Here is a 24085-nt window from a genome sequence, read left to right as displayed (position 1 = left end):
ACACAGCTGGGCGGAATCACCAGCTGTAGGAAGAAGCTCATAAAAGAAAGATGGAAAAGGTGATGACTTCACTGAATGAAGGATGCTGAGATGGAAAACCGGTCTGGAGCCCACTGCATAAGCGTTCACACTCCACAAGCGCCTGCTCATCACTGAATGCAGCTTGTCTCAACCAAGCGAGATTCTCCTTCAGCCACTGCAGTGTCGGCTCGTGGCCTTCCAGCTGCGGTCACCAGGAGAGGAAGATACACAGGCGAGGCTGAAGTATTCCCTGCATTGCAAGGCTTCCAGGTCCTGGTACTGCCAAGAGCCAAAAGATTTGAGGGTTTGGAGGAGGATGTGATGTGTTTGCCTGAGGCAAGAGAATAGTGAGTTCAAATCCAGCCAAGGGCTACATAGGAAGAACCATCTTGAGGAAGGAGAATGAGTTGGGAGTGGATCATCTTTTCTCTCTTTTTTTTTTTTTAAATCTGCAGGACAAACAGTGTCGTAGGTGAGGAATGAGGACCCCTGGGTTTTCCTGATGCTTGTCACACTCCTCAGACTGAGTGACCAGCAGCCCAAACAGAAGAAGGGGAACATCTTGACTTTTTGAATGACAGGGACATGTGAGCACAGGCAATGTATTCTAGGAGATATTTCTGGTTAGGAAATGGTGTCTAGTGGGGAGAGTCTTCTGAGACTTAACCTTGGAATTTTCCTTTAACCATGAGTCAGATCTACTCAGTCAGTGATGCCTGGGAGGGAGCACCTCAATCTCCTAAGCATGGCCGACTCAACATAGAGTATTTGGGCAGCGGTGCATGATGGGATTAAACATCATCATGTGATCACCTACTAGCTTTGCATGTGGAAAATCCTGGGTAGAAGATGCTGGAAGGGGGAGTTGGGTAAGTTACATTCGGGAGAAGATCGTTTGCATTAAGGAAGACTTAAGTATTTGGTTACAGGATTCTTAAGACAAAGAAGTCAAACAAAAGGAAATAGAATCTGAATGTGAACTCGAGAATATTATTTCCCTCAAGTACTGACTTTTAGCCTGGTGTGGTGGCACAAGCCTGGAATTTCAACATTGGGAGGTGTAGGCAGGAGGCTAGGAGTTGGGGCAGTGGTTTTGAGGCCAGCTTAGACAAGAAGCTTTGTCTCAAAAGCCAAAACAACAAAACCAACCTGCTGCTCCCACCAACCCTCTGACTCTTAAGTGAAATTCTGTGTGAAAAAATGTTTATGGTACTTTTTCCTCCTTCGTGTGGGACAGGAACTTTTAGGTTAGTTTTTTTTTTTTTTTAATTTTTAAAAATATTTATTTATCATATATACAATGTTCTGTCTGCATGTACCCCTGCAGGCCAGAAGAGGGCATCAGATCACATTATATATGGCTGTGAGCCAGAATTGAACTCAGGACCTCTAGAAGAGCACTCAGTGCTCTTAACCTCTGAGCTGTCTTTCCAGCTCTCATATTTGAATTTCTTTTCTTTTCTTTTCTTTCCTTTTTTCTTTCTTTCTTTTTCTTTTTCTTTTTCTTTTTTTCGAGACAGGGCTTCTCTGTGTAGCCCTGGCTGTCCTAAACTCGCTTTGTAGACCAGGCTGGCCTTGAACTCACAGTAATCCACCTGCCTCTGCCTCCTGAGCGCTGGGATTAAAGGCGTGTGCCACCACGTCTGGCTTGAATTTCTTTCTTTCTTTCTACTGTTTTTTTTTTTTTTTACATATACATTTATATTAGTCCACATATATACAATAAACTACCTATAGCAAGAAGAACCATGACACAATCAGGAATTATATAAATGTTACATTCTTAGTGTTTTGGCTATTTGTATTTGACAGCCTTGAAGAAAACATCTTTCCTATCTTGGTGCATCTAAAATTCTGAATGTGAATCAATCTCCATCACCTCTTGTCATTATCAACTTAAAACATCTATTCAGACCTAAAAACATCTTAACCTCTAAACAACTAAGCTTCATTGTAAAACTAAGATACACCTGGTCTTCAACTCCATCAGGGACTTGAGAAGGAATAAACTTGCCTACCTGAGTATGCTGGGAGTGCAGGTTAGTAGTTTTCCAAATGAGAAGATGACAGAGACAGTTTTCTACCTGAATAGTCACCTAAAACTCTCTATTATGTTGGAGCATCTTCTTCAGCCTTCTGGCCCAATTTATCTGACAGACATATTTGTGAGGCAGGAACTATTGAGGACTTGCTTACCCTGTCTTGGCAGAGTTTGGCTATTGACTCTGCCTGCACCCAAGCTTTCCCTTTTTTAGGCAGAATTCTGTCTATTTGAATTTCTTAAAAACAAAAAACAGTGGTTGTTTCTTGAGACAGTCTTGCTTTGTTGCCTCGGCTGACCTAATTTCACAGTGGTCCTCCTGCCTCTTCTTTCCGAGCTGAGTTTGCACGTTTGAGGCACTGCAACCAGTCTTGTATGTTCAGAGTACGCCCTGGAGGGTGGGGTCTGCAGACTGTGGCTGTTACTTTTGCTCAGCCTCCGACCCATCCTATGCTTGCTTCTCATCTTTTTTCTGTGTTCAGGCCACCGTGCAAAAAAGTGGGTTTGTTTGTTTGTTTGTTTGTTTGGAGGGGGCTGGGAAAGAATAGTCACAGAAACTGGAGGCAGAGGCAGGGCTGCAGGATTTGAAGTCGGCCTAGTTTACAAAGTGGCCTCCGAGGCAGCCTGAACTACCAGTGAGAGCAGTCTCAAAAATCTGCAGAAGAGAAAGGCATGGTTGGATGTGTGATAGGAGTGTGATACTGTATGTGTGTATGTTTCACCAAATTACTCAAACCCTAAATAAAAGATTTGTGGGTGTTTCAACTTCTTTGCTTCTGTTCAGTGTTCCAAATTACTTTATACCTGCCACCGCCATGTTAGTAACATGTATGATATAAATGGCTTATTAAAAAGTTATCAAAGTGGGGTTATCAAGATGGATGTGGCATAAGCACACACCCATACCCAATGAAAATGTAGTAAGTTTGTGTTTTATTGATTGATTAAGGAAGGAGGAAGGGAGGAAGGGAGGGAGGAAGGAAGGGAGGGAGAGAGAGCGCATTTGGGAGGTGAAGGCCGGAATATCAAGAATTCAGCAACAGGGGCTGAAGAGATGGCTCAGTGGTTAAGAGCACTGTCTGCTCTTCCAGAGGACCTGGGTTCAATTCCCAGAACCCACATGGCAGCTCACAACTGTCTGTAGCTCCAAGAGCTGGTACCCTCATGCAAACATACATGCAGGCTAAACACCAATGCACATAAAATAAAAATAAATAAATTATTTAAAAAAAAAGAATTCAGCAACAGCAGGGTCTACATAGTGAGTTCAAGTGCACATGAAGATCCTGTTTCAAGACAAACCAAAAAAACAAAACTAAAGTTGTCAAAAACACTTTAATAGAGCATGGTATGGTAGGGCAAGACTTATAACCAGCCACATTGAGAGTCTGAGGCGTGGGGCTCATGAGTTCCAGACCAGCCAGGGCTGCAAATTGAGACCTTGCCTCAATAAATTACCACAGTCACTAGCAGCAGCAACTCCCAATATATGCTATCTAGTCTTGTGTGCAAAGTGGCAGAGCAGACAGGTCAGCCGTGACTCTGTTCATCCTGCCTTCAGGTGCAATCCGTGGTGCTATTTCCTTCCAGGCCTTGAGGTCCTCACGTCCTTGCTTAGGACTGTTTGTATTTCTTCCAGTTGGAAAAATGAGGTAACAGCTTTCCTGTAAGCCAGTTTTTTCCAGGTGCTAAGGGCAAATGAAGTTGGGCAGAGTGGGACAGAGAAAGGGAACCAGGGAACTGCCCTCTTCTGGAATTTTCTCTCTGGAATTTAGAAGCTCTCTCAGGCTGTTTGTCCTCAAGGCCAGTGGTCCCTGGAATAATTTGTCTGTGACAAATCTGATGTGTCACCCTCCTACTTCTTTGTCTTCTACTAGGTCCCAAGAACTGGTCATTTTACAAGGTCCCAAGAGCTGGTTGTTTTATGTAGCTGCATCAGCAGGCCTCTTTGGGTTCCTCTGTCCTTGGCTTTTTATGACGGAGTTCAAAGCTTTTAAAAAATCTTTGAACTTTCATAATTCATATATTGAGCCTTGGTGTATGTGTGTTGTATATGCACATATGTATTCCTTTGTACAAGTGCTGGTTCACATGTGTGTACATGTAGAGGCCACAGACTAATGTCATTTCACCTTTTTTTCCTTCCATGACGTTTCACCTTTTTTTTTTCCTTCTGATAGAGCCTGTCATTGAATCTGACATACATTGATTTAACTAGACTGGCTAGGCAGCAAGCCCTAGGGATCCTCATGTCTCTGCCTCCTCAGTGCAGGGATCACCCAGCTTTTATGTGGATGCTCGGGACTTGAACTCAAGCCCTCACACTTGCTTGCAAGTGCTTGACTGGCTGAATCCTCTCCCCAGCCCCATATTTTAAAACTTTTCAGAGGTTAAGCCAGAGGGGCACAGAGCTAACATTGGGAAGTCTTGACAACTGTGGTGAAAACAGGCATTGTTTTTTTTAAAAAAATAATTTTTAAAATTTTATTTTTGTGTGAGGGTGTTGCCATTGGAACTGGTATTATAAACAGTTCCGAGCTGCTTTGTGGTGGCTGGGAATTGAACCTGGGTCCTTTGGAAGAGCAGACAGTGCTCTTAACCCCTGAGCCATCTCTCCAGCCCCCAAAACAGGCATTGTTAACAGAGTGGGACCTTCAGTCAGTTGAGAGGGCTTGGCAGGTGGGGAGTGGGGTGGGGGGCTCTGGCTTCTGCTGAAATATACTTGCAGCTGTTTAGAGTAATGCTCTGGGAGGGTCAGCTGCCTGTCTTCTTCAGCTGCCTGGCTCCTAAGTCAAGCTCCTGAGTGTGGCTGGCTGTGGAAAGAGGTTGGCACTCGGCAGCAGCTGTTTCCTATGCTTGTTTATGTGAAGAGGCCAGCCAGCAGGGCACAAGAATTCCGCAGCTGGTCTGGCTCTTGTGAGTCTTCTTTTGGGGCTGTAAGCCAACGCTTCACTGGCCCTCCTAGAAGTCACAGAAGCCCTGGATCTGGAGCAAGGCCCACTCTGGTCCCTGTCTCATCGTTCCTTTTTACTTGGCTTGTCTGTAGGGTTGCTCCGCCCCCCACCTCCCAGCTGGGGTTGTTGAAATACATCCTGCTCTTAAGTGTTAGATTTGTGTGGTTTCCCCCCCCACACACACACATGTGGTCAATGTCGATGTCGCCTGGAGAACTGTCTCACAGTGGCCACTGAAGGTTCTTGTTACTTCTTGTGTCAAGGCTCCTGCTGTGTTGGACTTCTAGACCTTCTTGCTTCTGCTGCCTTCAGCCAACACAGTAGTTAGCAGGATGAATGCCCGGGTCTGTCAGAGTCCCCTGTCCTAGCCAGAGATCAGTGACGTCATTTCTGAGGACCGCTTCTTGAGGTTCCATGTGAGCACTGGGGTCCAATACTGTAGTGGACTCAAGGCAAGAGGATGGAGAAGGCAGAGGCCATGTCCCTTGCTTTCTAGCTTGCCAACAGCTTAGTCTTAGGCACGCCTTACATCCCCCACCCCCACCAAGTCTTTTTCTTCTTTAAAATGGAGATCAGTGCATGTTTCTTTACTTTCTAAAAGTTAACATCTGGCCAAGCATGATAGCACATACCTGTAACCTTAACCCTTGGGAGGCAGAGGCAGGAGGATCAAAAGTCTAAGGCTGTCTGTCTTGGCTGCATAGAACCTTTAAGGTGTTGTGTCTCAAAAGAGAAAAGTGGGGGTGGGTGGGCTGGAGAGATGGCTTAGTGGTTAAGGATAACTACTGCTCTTGCAGAGGACCTGAGTTAAAAATTCCAGCACTTTTTAATCTATTTTTTATTTTTTTAATTTTTCGAGACCGGGTTTTTCTGTGTAGCTTTGGCTGTCCTGGACTTGCTTTGTTGACCAGGCTGTCCTCAAACTCACAGCGATTCACCTGCCTCTGCCTCCCAACTGCTGGGATTAAAGGCGTGCACCACCACGCCCTGTCAGTTCTAACACTTTTATCAGGTGACTCAAAACTGCCTTTAACTGCAGTTCCAGGGTAATTCAGTGCCTCTGGCCTCCAAGGGCACTGCACTTGCAGGAGCTGCTCTCCCCATATAATTAAAAATATAAATAAAGTAAAATTAAAAATATAATAAATCTACCCCTCCCCCAAAGGAAAAAAAGACAGAAAAGGAAAAACAAACCAAGGTATTATATCTTGTTTTAAAATATAATATATAATATGTTTGTACATATCAATATTTACATACATGTAGTAGTGTGTGTTAATCACATACAACCTCCTTGAGCTGCTGAGATGGCTCACCTTCATCATCTTCCACCTACTTAGGGGTCCCAATGAGGAAACTCAATACCTCCAATCTGTCAATTAAACTGTTTCTATCTCTTGCCTACCTTTGCACCCATCCTCTAACACCCCCAAAACAAGGACTAGTCACACTGGCTACTTGGAGACTGTTTTAAAAATAGGTTTCTGTCTCCTTGCTTATTCTGGAGTCTGATCCAAGGAGACCCAAGTATGATCTGAATGGGGTATATTTTATCATTGCTTTGGTTCGGGTTTTGGCTGTTCGGTTTTGATTTTTGGCAGGGAAGGAATTTGAAGAGGCAAACCTCGGGTTTGTAAATGAATGAGCCCCGTCCTATTAAAATAGACCTTTAATTCTTCAACTCTGACGACAAGTGTTTGCAAGCCAGGCTGGGTTCATTGATTGGAATCATCTGCTAATGTCTGTGGTGTAAACACTTTCACCACAGTTGGTTTCTCATGCCACTGAAATCTGCAAACATGAAAGTGGCAAACATAATCAGCTCTTACTAGCTGATGTTATCCCACCACAGAACTAGAATATGCCCAGCCTGCTTCCTAAAACCTCCTAAAGTGGCTTTTAAAAACCAACAAACCCAAGTGAGTCCAGGACAGTCACAGCCACACAGAGAAAGCCCTCTCGGAAAACCAAAAGAACAAAAAACAAACACACAAACACACAAACCGGGCAGGCATGGTGGTGCACACCTTCAATCCAAACACTTGGGAGGCAGAGCCAGGTGATCTCTGTGAATTCAAGGCCAACCTGGTCAACACAGTGAGTTCCAGGACAGCCAGAGGTAGGTACATAATGAAATCCTATCTCCAAAAAAACAAAAGAAAACCCAAACAAACAATAAGTAAGTGACTTTAAACATGCATCTTTCCAGGCTCATATCATTTTTTTCAATTATATTTTTATTTATTTTGTTTATGTCACAAAACACTTTTGTGTGGCAGACAGGGGACGTCAGAGGGCTGACTTGCAGGAGTGAGTCCCAGGGCCATGTGAGTCCAAGGCTAGGACTCAGATCATCAAGCGTGGCCTTGAGGAGGCAGCTATGAGCTGCTTAGGAGGAGTGAAGGGGAAGGGGCATTAGTTTGTACCTGTTGGAGGAGCCAGGGGAGGCAGGTTTTGGTGACACAGCCAGCTGGGTACAGGGAAGCAGCGCTGGAGATGTAGGTTAGGCAGTGACAGCTGCACGTGTGGTGAGATGCATGGACTGGGTGTGTGATGTGGGGAGGAGGAGGAGGAGGAGACTGGGAACAACTCAGCTTTTCAGAATCGGGTAGATGATGATAAGCCATGAGGAGATCAAGCCAACAGCAATTTGTATATTGTTATGAAGTTGGTGGTCTCTGGGGGGAGAGGGAGGAAGGAGGGCTTTCTAGTTGTTTTTATATTCCCAGAACGTAACAGCAACCAGACAAATGTTTTGTTTGTTTGTTTGTTTGTTTGTTTTACTATTTTTTGCTTCTCGACAGCATTTCTCTGTGTTATCTTGACTGTCTTGACTCGCTTTGTAGACCAGGCTGGCCTCGAACTCACAGCCATCTGCCTGCCTCTGCCTCCCGAGTGCTGGGATTGCAGACATGGGCCACCATGCCCTACACACACGTCATGCATGCCCTCACATATATCATGCATATGCACCATGACTTGCGTGCCACCATACATATCAGAGACATGCGACACACACAATGATAAAATATTTTTTAAATGAAAGATTTTTTTTTTAAATTCGTGGTTCCAAAGGTGTGTGCATAGTAAGTTGACTGCATTTCTGACCCCAGAGTGAGGCTGAGCATCTTGGCAGCAGGAGTGTGTAGCACATGATGTCCACATTATGGTAGACCAGCAGCAGAAAGGATAACAGGACGTGATCAGCAACATACAGCCTCCAGGTACCTGCCACTAGTGACCTACTCTCTCTACCTAAATCTCTTGTCCTAAAGTACACACAATTCCCCAAATGGTGCTGATGGCCAGGAACCATGTTCACAACATGGGCCTTAGGGAACATTTCATGTGTAAACCACAACACAAAGCAACCCATGTTATGTTTCAATTTTTTTCTTTTCTCTTTTTCAAGACAGGGTTTCTCTGTGTAGCCTTGGCTGTCCTGGACTCACTTTGTAGACCAGGCTGGCCTTGAACTCACAGTGATCCACCTGCCTCTGCCTCCTGAGTGCTGGGATTAAAGGTGTGTGCCACCACGCCCGGCCTATGTTTAAATTTTCTCAACCTGTTGTGGTTGAGAAGTGTTATTTGATGCTGTTTGGAAGTTCTGAATGGTAGTTAGGTGTCGTTGACAAGAACCACAATGTGTATGTAAGTTAATTAAAACTGAATACTCTTTAGTCACGTGTTCTTCCAGACATGGCGGTTGTTGGGGATACAGTTTAAGGAGTTCTGATGGGAAGAAGCTTGCGTGTTGTTGAGAACTGACAGGTAGTGCTGGTGTGTTGTGCCCAACTCCCGTTAGGGAGGAGATTAGGGAGCTGAGGGATCAGAGTGTTTGTCTCAAAGGAAGGTTGTGAGGTGTCTGTGTGTGCGTATCGTGGTTTCTCCTCCCTGTTCCTGCAGTTTTTCTGAATTGTCTTCCTTCCCTGACGTGAGTGCTCTGGCTTAGGGGAGCAGGGGTTTCTCTGCAGTCCGGAATGGAGCACAGGCTGTTAAGAGCAGGTAGGGGAGAGATATTTGTGGGGGCAAGGTTTGTGAGGCCTGCAGTCCGGAGTCTTGACCAATTCTCACAGACTTCAAGTTTTGAGAAGGGACTTGGTTGACCACATTACTTCCTGAGTGAAAGATTTACCTCCGAGTGACCTGGTTAATTTGCATTTACTCTTTCAAGAGTACATAAGATTCACTGTGAAGCAAAGTAGTGACTGAGGCCAAAGCCGCCACTAGGATGGTGGAAACTGGGGGAAAAGCCACCGCGCTACTTCAGCTAAGAGCAGCTGAAGGAAGTTGGAACTGAGACAAACTCTCTTGCCCCTTTCTCAGATCCCATTCCAGGAATGTAATGGGGTGAGTATAATTGTTTCAATTGTGTGGGGCCAGAGGTCTAGAATTTTACTGTGGCGGAAGAGTTATTTACTCTTTGTGAAAAAAAAAAAACGTAGAAACGAGGCACTGGATAAAGTATTCATTGTTTGCCCAGCCGCAGGGTAATTATCTGTATCTGTGACAGCCTGAGATTGGCATGGAGATTTGAAGCATTTCAGTAGGAGAAGCACACAGTGGGAGGCCTCAGCCTACTGTCAACTTTGCTCCTAGTGTGTTCTTGAAGAGCCCCACTCTTTCCTGTCCACTTTCTCCTGAAGTTTCTGTGGAGCATGAGATACACAGCTCCTGACCTTTAATGACTGAGAGATAGATTCGTGTCTTTGGCCTGTGGGTAGGACGGAGGAGGTGCTAGGAGCTAGCAGGTTGTTCTGCTGTGATGGTCTCTTTGTTTGGGAGGCCACCTATGTCTGTCTCTTTTTAGTTGGCATCTCCAGATCTCAGCATCAGAGCTTCTGTTCTTGAGGCAAAGGTCACAGACGACCTCTTCTGTGCCCTGGAATTGTTGAGTGGGGTCCATTCAGCACTGGCATTTGGAAAATGTTGAGGACCAAGGAGGCAGACACACAATCTATGTTGATCTGAGAAAGCACTCAAAAAGGGGTCTTTTTGAACTGGCTGGTGGGATAAGCGTGCCCCAGCACCACTCAGCAGTGTGACGCACTTAGAACGGAGAGAAGTTACAATTAAAATAGGACTTTTCAAATAATTATTAGCTATAGTAGAAGGTGAAGCGAAGTGAAATTACTAGCACATGTATTTCTGAGACAAGGTTTTGCTGTGGAGCCCTGGCTACCCTCAAACTAGAGTTCCTTTTTCCTCTGCCTAAGTGCTGGGATTACAGATATGTGACGCCATGCTGGGCTGCGAAGCAGATTATTCATTAGAATCCATCTAAGCATAACAACTATGGAAAAGGCCATTTCAGGATGCTGCATAGAAGAGTGTAGGTGACAGCCGCCAGGAGAACTTCCTTCCTGAAGCTTCCATTTTTGACGAATAATGGAAGACATAGTACCTACATGCACAGCCTGGGTACTCAGTGGGGGCCTTAACTCCGAGAATGCTCCAATAGTGTATGTGCTAGTTTGTAGTGCAGAACCCCTGACAGGGGTTGAAACCGAGCACCTCGAGTGGTCTTCCACAGAGATAAGATCTGAACATGGGCAGTCAAACACTAGAGCGTGTAGCTCAATCCTTAGGCCATTGCTGCCTCACGGCAGGGATTACTGGGTTTACTGGGCCAGTAGAGAGTATGTGACAGGCCAGAGAAGAAGAAAGTTCAAAGGCGAGACAGGTGTGGCTGGAGTAGAGCTGGCTATAGGAGATGATGGAGCTGGGACGTGACAGCAGTCAGGCTAGGAGGCCCTTTATTGTAAAAGTGTGAACTTGGCTTTGGAATTTTGTGAAGAGCCAAGGATGTGGGTGTGTGTTTGCACACACACGCGTGTGCATGTGAGGTTGCGAGTGTACAAGCATGTTGCATGCTCCTCCTGGGGTCCAGAGCCCTAAACATACTAAGCAAGCTTTCTAATCACTGAACTATGTCTCTGGCTACCTCCAGGATTTTAAACCAGGACATGACTTGTGTCATGTTGTCATGTTGTGTCATTGTGGAGGGTGCACTGGAGAGGGGCCCAGACTGGCAACAGGAAAAGCAGCTGGGAAGTCTATCAAAGTAGTCTCAGTGTGGAGTGCCGGGAGAGGTATTGGAGCAGCTGGGTGAGTGACAAGTGGACAGTGGGGATTTGGGAGACAGAAAGAAGTGGAGTTGGCCAGCCTTGGTGTAGAGCGGAGTGTAGGTGTACTTCCAGTTTATGTGAGTCTCATAGTGACGTACAAAGAGAGGAGAAAAGACACTGAGGTCAGAAATGGACCTACTTGCCGCAAGAGTCTTCAGAGAGCTGAGTGCTAAGAGAGCTCAGTAAGATACGATACTAAAGATAAGGGTTGTGGCCATTTGACAGATGCTCATTTACTGATTGCCAATCTTTTTGTTAAATGCTTATACTAATCAGGTCACTCTATCTTTGCAAGGAGCCTATTAACTTAGATCTGAGCAGACGTGGCGATGGGAAGGCAGAGAGGACTCAGGTTTGCTTCTCAGAGTTGCTCAGGACACCAATGGCAGAGCTAGAATTTCGGTTCTTGGTTTAATCTGGAAACAACTCCTCTTCCTCCTCTTCCTCCTCCTTTTCTTCTTCTTCTTCTTCTTCTTCTTCTTCTTCTTCTTCTTCTCCTTCTTTTTCAGATTTATTTATTTATTATGTATGCAGTGCTCTGTCTGCATGTACACTTGCATACCAGAAGAGACCATCAGATCCCATCAGATGGTTGTGAGCTACCATGTGGTTACCAGGAATTGAACTCAGGACCTCTGGAAGAGCAGTCAGTGCTTTTAACCGCTGAGCCATCTCACCAGCCCCTGGAAGCTTCTTTTACAAGTAATGTCCAGTAAAGCTCTCTAATAGAATGCAAATGTTCTGGACAGCCCACTACTGAAGCCACTAGCTAAGGTCTGAGTTTCTAATTAATTAAAAGTCACACAATGTATGTGCCTAGTGGCTACTGTATGGGTCAGCTCAGCTCTCTGTCTGCTATCTCTGGGAGTTGGCTGTATTACCTGTCAAGAGTAGGTGAAGGTTGCATTGCCATGGGTTTTCTAGTTGATTTTAACATTTAAAATATATTTGGCTGGGTGTGGTGGCACACACCTTTAATCCTAGCACTTGGGAGGCAGAGGCAGGCTGATCGATGTGAGTTCCAGGCCAGCCTGGTCTACAAAGCGAGTCCAGGACATTCAGGCCTACACAGAGAAACCCTGTCTTGAAAAAGCCAAAAAAAAAAGTTAAATAAAATTATATTTATTCATTTACTTATTTTGGGGGACCAGGGTCTCCCCTTTTAAAAAAATGGTGTAAATGGCAAACAGTACACCAAAGGTAAATATTTATTTATTTTTTTATGTGTACAGGTGTTTTGTCTGCACATATACCTGTACACCATGTGGGTACTTCATGCCTGAAGAGGCCTTAAGAGAATATCAGATTTCCTGAAACTTGAATTACAGATGGTTATAAGTACCATGTGGGTGCTAGGAATTGAACCTGGGTCCTCTGGAAGAGCTCTTGTGTGTGTGTGTGTGTGTGTGTGTGTGTGTGTGTGTGTGTGTGTTTGTTTTTCTTTGTTTTTGTTTTTCGAGACAGAGTTTCTCTGTGTATCCTTGGCTGTCCTAGACTCACTTTGTAGACCAGGCTGGCCTCGAACCCACAGCAATCTGCCTGCCTCTGCCTCCCGAGTGCTGGGATTAAAGGCGTATGCCACCACGCCTGGCTTCCTGAAAGAGCTCTGAACAGCATCTCTCCAGCCCTGGTCAAGGCCTCACTGTTTAGCTTAGGCTGACCTGGAACACACTGCAGTCCTGCTGCCCTAGCTCCCCAGGACTGGGGATTACAGGTATAAGGTACCACACCAGGCTCATTGCAGATTATTTTGACTCTTCACTGGCCTCAGGGTTATTGGATCATCTGCTGAGAATTCTCACGTCTCGAGGGGATGTACTGCTGCTGCACAAGATTGTGGCAATGATGTCAGGGATCCCTGAAGACTAGGTTCCTTGATCTGAAGCAGAAAAAAGCAACCTGCTCGTATGCTGCCTCCTTGAGTGCAGAGACTTCCAGCGTTTTGTTTACCATTTACACTAGTGTCTGGCCTCTAGACTAATGTTTAATATGTAGTTGATCTTTGATAATTTATTGAAGGAGTGACTGCAGGAGTCCTGGGTAACACTCCAGGATCAACCAGAAGAACACAGGAAATACCCAAGTCAAGAGAGCACAAGTACCGCAAAGGGGGCCCCTAGGACTCACAGAAGTCTGGAAGGAGGCTCTTCCAAACGCTGGACCACTCTCCATGTCAGACCTACTGGGGCAGTCCAGTAGGATTAGTATTCTTGTTTGTCTGCTTTGCTTTGTGACAAAGGTCTCACTCTGTAGCCCGGGCTGGCCTGCAACTTAGGATCTTCTTGCCTCAGTCTCCCCAAGTGCTGAGACCACAGGTGCATGTCACTACTCCCAGTTTAAAAGCAAGACAGTCTAGCCACTGTCCCTGGGGAAAAAAACAGGGTGGTGGGTGTGAGGTCCAGATTGCAACAGATTAACTCACAAATCCAGGTGTGTGTGTGTCCTCTGTTGTGACCACCATTGTCAGTAGGAAACTTTAAACTATTACTCACAGGGCTAGCTATACAGCTCAGTGGTAGAGTGCTTGCCTAGTGTATGTGAGGCCCCCCAGGTTGGATGCTCCCCCCAAATAATTAGGTTAATAGTTTCTGGCTCTGATGCTAAAGTACCAGTTTACTATGTTTTGACAACGACTTAACAGTCATCAAGCTGTGTGTTATGTCAATGGCCATGAAGAAAAGGAAAAAAAAAAGGGTTGAAGGAGACCTCCTCACCCATTTAAAAACCAAACATGGAAGCTAAGCCACAGTGGAGCATATAATTTCAGTTACTCAGGAGGCTGAGACAGAAGGCTCTGGGGTTTGAAGGCACGACGGGCTACACAGGAAACAAAACACAGCCGGGCATGATGGCTCACACCTGTAATCCCAGCATTGGAGAGGTAGAAACAAGAGGAACCCTGCAAGTTGGAGGCAAGCCTGGGCTACATAGTTAAATTCCAGATACCCTGAACCACAGAACAGTACCCTGTCTCAAACAAAGCAAAGCAAACCCAAAGCAAACGAAGCCCAGACACGGGCATGTTTAGAGGTGAAAGAAGTCTTCAACGGAAAGGTGTTTGTGGATTTTTGTGAGGGAGGAAAATATTGAGCTGCGTTCTGAGCCTATTGTAAATCTTTGTCCGGCCAGTTCTCCTGCTGCAGGTTCCCATGGGAGCCATTAAACAGAAGTGAGCCTTCAAGCTCAGTAGGCAGATTGGCAGTTTGCTCCCAGCCTGTGATTTTCTAAGTACTATTTGAGACTATTAGGTATGTTGTGTAAGAAGCTGGCAGTCTTTCACAACGTCCCAATCGCATCTGTGTACTTATTTCTATTATTAGACTTTCCCATACTTGCTTGCCAGGTGACAAACAGAAACCGATTTTCTTCCTTTTTCTTTCTTCTTCTTCTTCTTTTTAAATTTTTTTCCCAGTTTTTCGAGACAGGTTTCTCTGTGTAGCCTTGGGTGTCCTAGACTTGCTTTGTAGACCAGGCTGTCCTTGAACTCTCATCGATCCACCTGCCTCTACCTTCTGAGTTCTAGGATTAAAGGCGTGCGCCACCACCCTCGGCTAGAAACCAGTTTTCTTTATTCTCTACTTCTCCGTTCCCTCCTTTCTCTTCCCGCATATGCCTTTCCTACCTAACCCAAAACTGTGAACTAGAGTCACTTTATACGTGGAAATAATTCAGCGTGGAATGCAGCCTGTCCTCCAGTTGTGATGGAGCGGCTCTATATTTCAGGGCTAGGGGCTCTTAACGGTTTTCTCGTTAAGCATCTCTCTTGGAGCTGAGTGAGATGACTCAATGGGTAAGTAAAGGCACCTCCCACCAACCCTGAGGGCCTGAGTTCAAACCTTGGGGGATCCCACTGTGGAAAGAGAGAATAGATTCTTATAAGCTGTCCTCTGACTTCCACACACATGCTGTGACACGTGCATATGCTCCCGTCCAAGAGGAAATAAAAAAGAATTTCCTCTGTATGGCTATTATTGCTCAACCACAGAGTGCTTGCCTGGCGCACTTGAGGCCCTAGGTTTGACTCCCAATAGTGCAAAGACACTAATATATCAAAAGCAAGAACAAACAACAAACACCTTAAGGATCTCTGTGGCTACCTTGTGGTTCCTTGTACCTATCAGGAAAGCTAACTGTGGCCATCTAGTACAATTTGTATCCATGCCTGCCACAATCATTTCCATTTCTAACTCTTTTGGTTTTTCAAGACAGGGTTTCCCTGTGTAGCCCTGGCTGTCCTGGACTCACTTTGTAGACAGGCTGGCCTGTCCTGGGACTACAGGCGTGCACCACCACGCCCAGCTTCATTTCTAAACCTCATTGCAATGTACACCTGACCTTTAGACACAGTAAATCCCATCTCCCCTGCTGAGTGGCAGAGTCGAGACTAGGACTTGAGTCTTCATAGTTTGGGGCACGATGATCGAATTCCTTGAAATATAATCCCCAGCTCGGTAAATTGAGGATTAAGTAGTGACTAAACACAGTGAGTCTCCTGAGTCTCCATTTCTTGAGGAATTAGGCTAAGAGAGCATTTAGTGCGCCCGCCTGGGGTGATAAGGCCAACAAGAATCAAAGCCAGGGAAAACTCAGGCTTGTCTATTTCTACCCCATCCACAGTTCGAGAGAATTTATTGCTCCTTGTTTATTAATCAAAGACAGCTGAAACTGTCACTTGCAGTGTTTTGCAACTCCCAATTAGCATGATATAATTGTTCCTAATGCAGCAGACTATTGCCAAAAGCAGAGAAATGGGCACTTGAGGGTCAGTGGCCTTGGTGTGGGTGGCTTCCATCAAATCTGGGGGAAGAGTGAATTTCATCTGGCAAGCCTCATGGCTGCTTCGGTCCACCTGAATCTCAAAACTTTCTCCAGGTTCAGGAGGCCAGTGCAGCATAGCCACGGAGAGGGAGAGCTAATTCTACTCAGGAAACGATGCAGTGACACACGCATAGAATCTGAACGATGGGGCTGGAGAGATGGCTCAGGGGTTAAGAGCACTGACTGCTCTTCCAGAGGTCATGAGTTCAATCCCCAGCAACCACATGGTGCCTCACAACCATCCACAATGAGATCTGGTGCTCTCTTCTAGCCTGCAGGTGTACATACAAGCAGAACACAGTATACATTAATAAATAAATATTAAAAAAAAAAAAAAGAATCTGAACTACATGGGAAACTGTAAGTTCAAGCCCGGGGCTCCATAGTGAGTTCAAGGCCAACCTGAGAAACGTAGTGGGACTGTCTCAAAATAAAATAAGACTGATGGACGCCTCAGTGGTAGAGTACTTGTTCAGCACCTGAAAGGCCCAGAGATATATCTCCAGTACTGCAAAGACTAAAATAAGACACTAAGCTAAATAAAAGAACAGAAAGATACCAGGTTCCATCCCCATCAGAGGGCACAAGGGCATCTTCTTGTGGCTTGTGAGGCTAGGCTCTACTTTCTAGGTGTGTGGTTGGGGTTCGTGGGTTCTTGGGGTTGGGAAGAGGATGGTTATTTTGGGAGAATCCAGGGAATTTGTCCAGCATGCATCTCAGGGTATGCTTCATGAATTACCATGGATTTCCGTCAGCCCTTCCCAGTGTTGTGAGTATTAGTAGGGCCATCCAAGGATCAACTTCTGCAGCAGGCACATGGGGAAGAAAAGTGGGAGTCTGCTGGTTCCCTCTGGTGTGTTCCAGAAGTGTGTGTGTGTGTGTGTGTGTGTGTGTGTGTGTGTGTGTGCCTGTGTGTGTGTGTGCCTGTGGAACTCCAGGTCACCCTCAGGAGTCATTTCCCAGCTGCTGTCTACCTTGTTTTTGAGATAGGGCCCCTCACTGGCCAAGTCTTCCATGCTAAGCTGGCCGGCGAGCCCCAGAGCTCTGCCTGTTTCTGCATTCCCAGTAAAGGGATTTACAAGCACGAGCCATCACAGCCAGACTCTGGATATCAGACTCAGCTAGCTTCGAACCGTCCTGCCTCTGTGTCCTGCCATGCTGGACGCCATCCAGTTTTGAGTTTCAATGCAAAAAACTTGTTGTTGAGATACTTTTACCAGCCCCAGAAAGAAATGAGCTCTTGTTTTCTGTTCTTGAAGCATCTCATGTTTTGTGAGAGCCACCATTTTTTTGCTCTTGAATACAGGGTCCATGTCTGACTCACGTCTTGTACTTTGGTGTTGTCCTCTTTTGTCCTGCTGTGTCGTGCAGCATTGCACAGCAGTTATCGTGCGTAGCAGACGCTGGTCTCCGCGCTTCACTTATATCTGATCGTATAAACCCGTACTGTTTCCTTTATCAGTGCTCACTGTCAGCAGCTATCTCTCCGGTAAGTGAGGGGAAACGTTGTGAATCACTCAGAGTCATACAAGTAAGAAGTGAGCTGTGATCCCTGAGAGGCCTGCCCAGGAGGAGAGGAGGGAGGGAAAACTTCAGTCAGGATGTAATCTATGAGGGGGTGGGGGTGGGGAAGGAGTGGAGTGTGAATCCAACACATAGCAGAGTGTTGCCACACCGTGCATGCGTACTCTCTGACCACAGGATTGGGCTCTGTGGTTGAGGGCTTCATGTTTTACGCTCGGCCATTGCCTTGATACTGACACTGCCTCCTGTTGGCGTTGTTGGGTGTGTGCAGGCTTGTTTTCTTTTTTCTTTTCTTTTCTGAGATAGAATTTCTCTGTGTAGCCCTGGCTATCCTAGACTCGCACTGTAGACCAGGCTGGCCTCAAACGCACAGGGATACAGCTGCCTCTGCCTTCCTGTTTTGTTTTGGTTTTTTCTTAAATATTTGTATTGCCAGGTGGTGGTGGCACACAACTTTAATCCCAGCACTCAGGAGGCAGGGGCGGAGAGATCTCTGTGAGTTCAAGGCCAGCCTGGTCTACAGAGTGAGTTCTGGGACAGCCAGGGTTACACAGAGAAACCCTGTCTCTTGGGGGGTGGAGGGTGGGGTGGGGAGTGTGTGTGTGTGTGTGTGTGTGTGTGTGTGTGTATGTGTATGTGTGTGTGTGTGTTTGCACAGGTGTGATGTGATCCACCAGAGGACAACACCTTTTGGTAGGTGGCTCTTTCCTTTGCAGTAATAGAACTCAGGTTGCAAGTCTCAGGGCTTTGAAGCAAGCATCTTTACCCACCGAGCCATTTTGCTGGCCCCTAGTTGGCATAATTAGTTACTTGGAGCCAACAGACATTTTAAAGGTGACCAATTGTTTTTGCTTCTGTTAGCTGAACTTTCCAATCCATGGGAAGACCAGAAGGGGGCGCCCAAAAATCGACTCACCCAGGCGACAGAGGTGTTGGGTTGGTTGTCATTTGGGAAACAACAATGCCATCTAGTGGAGTAACTTGTTAATATCAGGTCGAGAATCAATCTCTCTCTCTCTCTCTCTCTCTCTCTCTCTCTCTCTCTCTCTCTCTCTCTCTCTCTCTCTCCCCCCTCAGAGACTGAAATGCTCATCTTGGTCTTTTGGGTTAATGGAACCCGTTGACTATTATGTTATAAAACCCTTGAACTTTAGACACCCCTCTTCTGCTCTTCCTGCCAAGTGTTTTCCATGGTGCACATTAGTGAATGGTAAGAGTCAATCAGGTGAATCCCCAATATGAAATGACGTGGGTCAGCAACACTGGAGCAATGTTGTGTTCCAAGAAGTTTTAAATATATATTCCGATGTTGTATAGAATCCTTAAAGAAGTGTGTGTGTGTGTGTGTGTGTGTGTGTGTGTGTGAGAGACAGAGTTTCTCTATGTAGTCCTGTCTGTCTTGGAGCTGGCTTTGTAGACCAGGCTGGTCTTGAACTCATAGAGACCCACGTGCCTTTGCCTCCCAGGTGCAGGAATTAAAGGCGTGCATCGCCACACCCAGCTTCAAAACTGTGCTTTGAATGAGCTCTGTATTCATCCAGCCCTCAGAGTAGGAAGACCTGAGGTTTTGCCTTTTCCCTCCCTCCCTCTCAGCCCTCCCTCGGGGCAGGGCAGTGGACCTGGTAGGTGGTGCAGATCCTAGCAACTCGACTTTCTGCCTTCTCCCTCCCTCATACCTCACAAGCCCTCTCTTTCCTACAGCACCAGGTCCTTGGGGGCTCGGGTGGGTTGAAGAAGAATGGGCCGCTGTCCGTCAGAGAGCTTAAACAACCACGTTGGAAGCTGTCCGTACTTGCCTACTTAGGCATACATACCTGGGAATCCAGACAGTAGGTTAGCTCCTGGCTTCTCCAGTCTGGGCAGCCGCAGAGCTGCCTTGCCTGCTGTGAGAATGACTTTTAGCCGGTTCATGGCTCAGCTCAGCTCAGCTCAGCACCCCTGCTTCTACCAGAGCGGTCTGCTTTCGCTTGGGTTTGTAATCCCATTTCTTTGTGTAGTTGAGGGTTGAGAAAGGTGGAGAATTCTTTGTTTGTTTGTTATGGTTTGTTTTGTTTTATAATTTATTTAATTTTACTTTATGCGCATTGCTGTGAAGGTGTCAAATCCCCTGGAACTGGAGTTTCGGACAGTTGTGAGCTGCCATGTGGGTGCTGGGAATTGAACCCAGGTCCTTTGGAAGAACAGACAGAGCTCTTAACCACTGAGCCATCTCTCCAGCTCCTTGTTTTGTTTTTGGGACGGGGTTTCTCTTGTAGTCCTGGCTATCCTGAATTTACTTTGTAGACCCAGCTGGCCTCGAACCCACAGAGATCTGCCTGCCTATGCCTTCTGAGTGCTAGGATTAAAGGTGTGAGCCATTATGTCCGATAGGTGGAGAAGGTTTTTTTTTGTTTTGTTTTGTTTTGTTTTTGTTTTGAGACAGGGTCTCTCTGTGTAGCCTTGGCTGTCCTGGACTCCCTCTGTAGACCAGGCTGGCCTTGAACTCACAGCGATCCGCCTGCCTCTGCCTCCCGAGTGCTGGGATTAAAGGCGTGCGCCACCACGCCTGGCCTAGGTGGAGAAGTTTTAATGGTTCCTATCCTTTGTCTCTCCTCAGCAGCCAGCAGAGCAGCCAACAGAGCAGCCATGATGATGACTCCAGCAGGTTCCTGAGTCCTCGAGTGCGGGAAGAAAGGTAAGTTTGAAGAAAAGGGAGTGGTGTGGGAGGGGTGGAGAAAATGGCTGAGCGGGGGATGCAGTGCCTCCGATGCTTCTGCTGTGGGTGGGAGTGCTCTGGCCTTTGCCCTTGGAGAATGACTGGAAAGAAACTGTGGTCCAAAAAAAGGAGAAGGAGCAACACTATTGCCAATGCTGAAGGTACTGGATTGGCTCTCCAAAGGAGGAGCCAACTGCATTTGAGTCATGCTTTTGTTTTGTTTTGTTTAAGACAGGGTTTCTTTGTAGCCCTGACTGTCCTGGAGCTGGCTTTGTAGACCAGGCTGGCTTCAGAGATCCTCCTGCCTCTGTTTCCTGAGGGCTGGGATTAAATGTGTACATCATACTTTAAAGGTCAAGTGTAGCATGGTTCTTTTAGGGAAAAGCAATTTTATTTCATTTTTGATTTGGGTAAGGAATTTGTATGTTCTGGGATGGGCACTTGTGGTCCCTGAAGGCTGCTTCTTTGGAGTGGAGCAGATCATGCATGCGTGCGTGAGTGCGCGCGTGCGCGCGCGGTGGGAGTTATTGGAGAAGAGGTTGACATAGAGGCTACAAGGAGAACGTGGAGGCTCCTACATGCTGGGTTGAGGATTTGAGAGCAAAAGCAGGCGGATCTCTGTGAGGTCGAGGCCAGCCTGGTCTACAAAGCGAGTCCAGAACATCCAGGGAGTACAAGAGAAAGCTTGCCTCAAAAAAAAACATTTTAGGAACTCATTGAAAGGCCTGTGGTGGTGGTGCACCTTTAAAACCAGCACTCCAGAGGCAGCGACAGGTGGATGTCTGTGTACTTGGACAGCCAGGGCTACGCAGAGAAACCCAGTTTCACAAGCAAACAAAAGTAAGAGCTGGTTGACAAAAAGGAGATTAGACTAGAAAGAAGATTGTTTATGGTGAGCTTAATAGCATTCACTTTTGAGCCAGCTCTGGCTGGCCTTTGTGCTTCTGGATTGCTAGGTACAGTCATGGGCTGCCATTCCCAGCTCTATGTACAAAACCCTACCAAACAGAATTGAAATAGAATTAGAGAAAGCTGTGTCTGGTAGTGTATGCCTTTAATCCCAGCACTTGGGAGGCAGAGGCAGGTGGATCTCTGTGAGTTCAAGGCCAGCCTGGTCTACAAAGAGAGTTCCAGGACAGTCAAGGCTACACAGAGAAACCCTGTCTCGAAAAACAAAAACAAACCAAACACGTTAGTATGAGGGTTTGTATGACGAAACAGGCCCCGCAAAGTAATGAGCCTCCCTGTCACAGGAGAGACCAAGCTGAAGCCAGGCAACATGTCAAGAGAGACTCTGTCCTGGACCAGAATGCCAAGGTCTCTCCAGATGTTGTGTTTGCATTACAAAGTCTTTTAAATTTTGTCCCATCTCTCTGTTTTATGCCCAGTATTAGCCCAAATGAGTGGTTCAGATGAAGTCCTTGCTGAGATGTAGGAATTGAAGGGAATTGAACTCAGGAACACTAGAAGGAGCTGCCAGTGCTCTTAACCACTGAGCCCTCTCTCCTGCTCCTCTTTCAAGTGGAGGAGAGGCAAGGCCTCTTCTTTGGCCTGGAACTCATTGATCAAGCTCCCAGTGAGCCGCAGGGATCCGTTTGTCTTTGCCTCCCTCATGCTGGCTGTGATTATAAACTCAGGGCTCCTGGAGATGAAACTTTGGCTTATGTCAGCAAGCATCTTACTGACTAAGCGATGCTCCCAGCCCTTCGCTGGGGCCTTTGGATGACTGTGCACTGTCTCATTAATGGCCACATGTCCTGTGCTGTGTGAGTCTTTCTTGTTATCATCGTCTCATTTACTCTGTGATGTTCTTCTTGGGGGGTAGATGCAGCAGGAACTGGCCAAGAATAAGGTGGTCTGTGGCTGCTCCTAATACCCCAGATCATTAAAGCTTGCTTCACAGATCAGGCGAAAATTAACACTGAATTTTTTTTAACTAAAAATTCTTTAAAATTATAGGGATTTTTTTTTTGTTGGTATAAGATACTCTTTTAGTTAGTTTAATAAAACACTGATTCTCTTCAACCCTGCACAAAGCCACCTCACTCTAACCATGACAATAGGATAATCACCACGTGATTGTCTCATTGTGTAGACGGCAGGGAATTCTCCTGTAAACTGAGGTGGCTGTAGAGTTTCTAGGAATCTAATCTTCCTGGACTGGCTCCATTGTTGACTGAAGTGTGCTTATGTACATCTCTTGACTGTCTGAACAATTGTAAGTGAAACCTCTCTATCTGGCCAAACAGGGCAACCGTGATTTCCAGGGCAGCTATGACATCAGAAAGAAAGGTCAATTTTATGTAAAGAGTCCATTTACTGGGAAATGGGGAAGGAGTCAGAGGGAGGGCTGTGTAGGAAGTAGGATATTTCGACACTCCTGCTAGGCTTCCAGTAAATGGGAAAAGAGAAAACAACTCTCACATGAATCCTTATCTTTGTGTGTGTGTGTGTGTGTGTGTGTGTGTGTGTGTGTGTGTGTGTGTAGGGCATTATGCCACTCTCTGCTTCTAGGAGATGCCAATGGCAAGCTAAAACATTAGTCTCCAGGTCTACGCTAAACTAGACCAATTATTAGCTTCTCAGGTACTCAGACTTTTTACTCCTCTGTTTCCCCAGTGACAGGGACTTCTAAACACAGCACAGATTGTAGAAGGAGCTGTCGTACTGAGGACCCTTTGTGTGTAGCCGCTGGCCTTCAGCAGAGTGTGGTCTCAGCTGACCCGGTTGCCTTTCAGCAGTAGGAAAGTTGAAACCTAGAGTGAGCCTGTGGGTCTGTAAGTGCCAAGGCAGGGCTGCAGTGCCCTGCCTGTGGGACCAGAGCTCCACTCATCCCTGTGGGCAGGCATGATGTGAGCCTTTGTAAAACACCCAAAGGACACAGGGAATCTTCTAGAGCCCAGCTGCAAGACAGGTGGAGGAGCCCTGGCTGCTGGTGGGGCTGCTGTATTGGTAGAAGTGCATACCTTACAGTCAGGTGTGTTTTATTTGCAATACTTTCTTTTCTCCCGTTTTTTATTTTTGTTTTCAAGACATGGTTTCGAGCAACCCAGTTTGGCCTCAAGCTAGTTGTATAACCTAGGATGACACTGAACTTTTGTTCCTCTTACCGTTTCCAAGTGCTGGGATTGAAGATCTGTGCCACACCTGACTTTCTTTATTTCTTCCTGAATGTACCTTTTTATTTTACTATATTGAAATGCTGCAGCTCAACCTCAGGCCTATTCACATGGCAGGCAAGCTTTCTCCAATTGAGCGACATTCCCAGCTCTAACTGCGTTTTTTGTCATCATTTAAAAAAAAAAGATATATTTATTTATTATTATGTATACAGTGTTCTGCCTGCATGTATGCCTTGTAGGCCAGGAGACGGCACCAGATCTCATCATAGATGGTTGTGAGCCACCCTGTGGCTGCTGGGAATTGAACTCAGGACCTTTGAGCTGTTTCTTCAGCCCTTTGTTGTCATTTTTATGAGATAAAATAGCCACACTATGTGTAGCTATGTAGCGCTGGATGGCCTAGAGCTCACAATGTAGACCACGCTATCCTTGATTTTGTGACAATCCTTCCTGGGCCTCATGAGGTCTGGGATTACAGGTGTGTAGCATCGTGATAGGTGGTAACTTGAGTATTTTATTACACACACACACACACACACACACACACACACACACACACACACTCATACTCACACGCTATGTATAGACCAGTCTGGATTTGAACTTACAGAAATCTTCCTGTCTCTACCTCCCAAATGGTGGGATTAAAGACAAGCCACCAGGTCTAACTATCACTATTACGTACTTGGCTTTTCTCGACTTTAGTCTTCTCAGTTGTAAAGGTCTGTTGTTTACAGCATCTAGTGAAGGAGAGCTGAAATACTGTATGTAAAGCGCTAGGT

The 24085-nt window shown here is 46.1% G+C and overlaps 1 protein-coding gene across 6 annotated transcripts in view; it reads left to right on the top strand.

Moving 5' to 3' along the window:
* The window catches only part of GRAMD1B (GRAM domain containing 1B), a 186446-nt gene that overhangs the window by 39726 nt on the left and 122635 nt on the right, over nt 1–24085 (top strand). For 3 of the 6 annotated variants that reach the window (XM_084782044.1, XM_084782039.1, XM_084782046.1), the window contains one exon: nt 20083–20160. In XM_084782044.1, the coding sequence (XP_084638170.1) occupies nt 20083–20160 (78 nt within the window). Of the gene's footprint in view, nt 1–19029; nt 19109–20082; nt 20161–24085 lie in introns of those variants that run through there. The other 3 variants (XM_084782045.1, XM_084782047.1, XM_084782051.1) reach the window with 2 other exon arrangements.

This window comes from Acomys minous (genome assembly GCF_964271855.1).
Source record: "Acomys minous genome assembly, chromosome: 5".
Classification (NCBI taxonomy): Eukaryota; Metazoa; Chordata; class Mammalia; order Rodentia; family Muridae; genus Acomys; species Acomys minous.
Note: the sequence above shows the minus strand (reverse complement) of the source record. Positions and strands in the feature narration are given on the sequence as shown.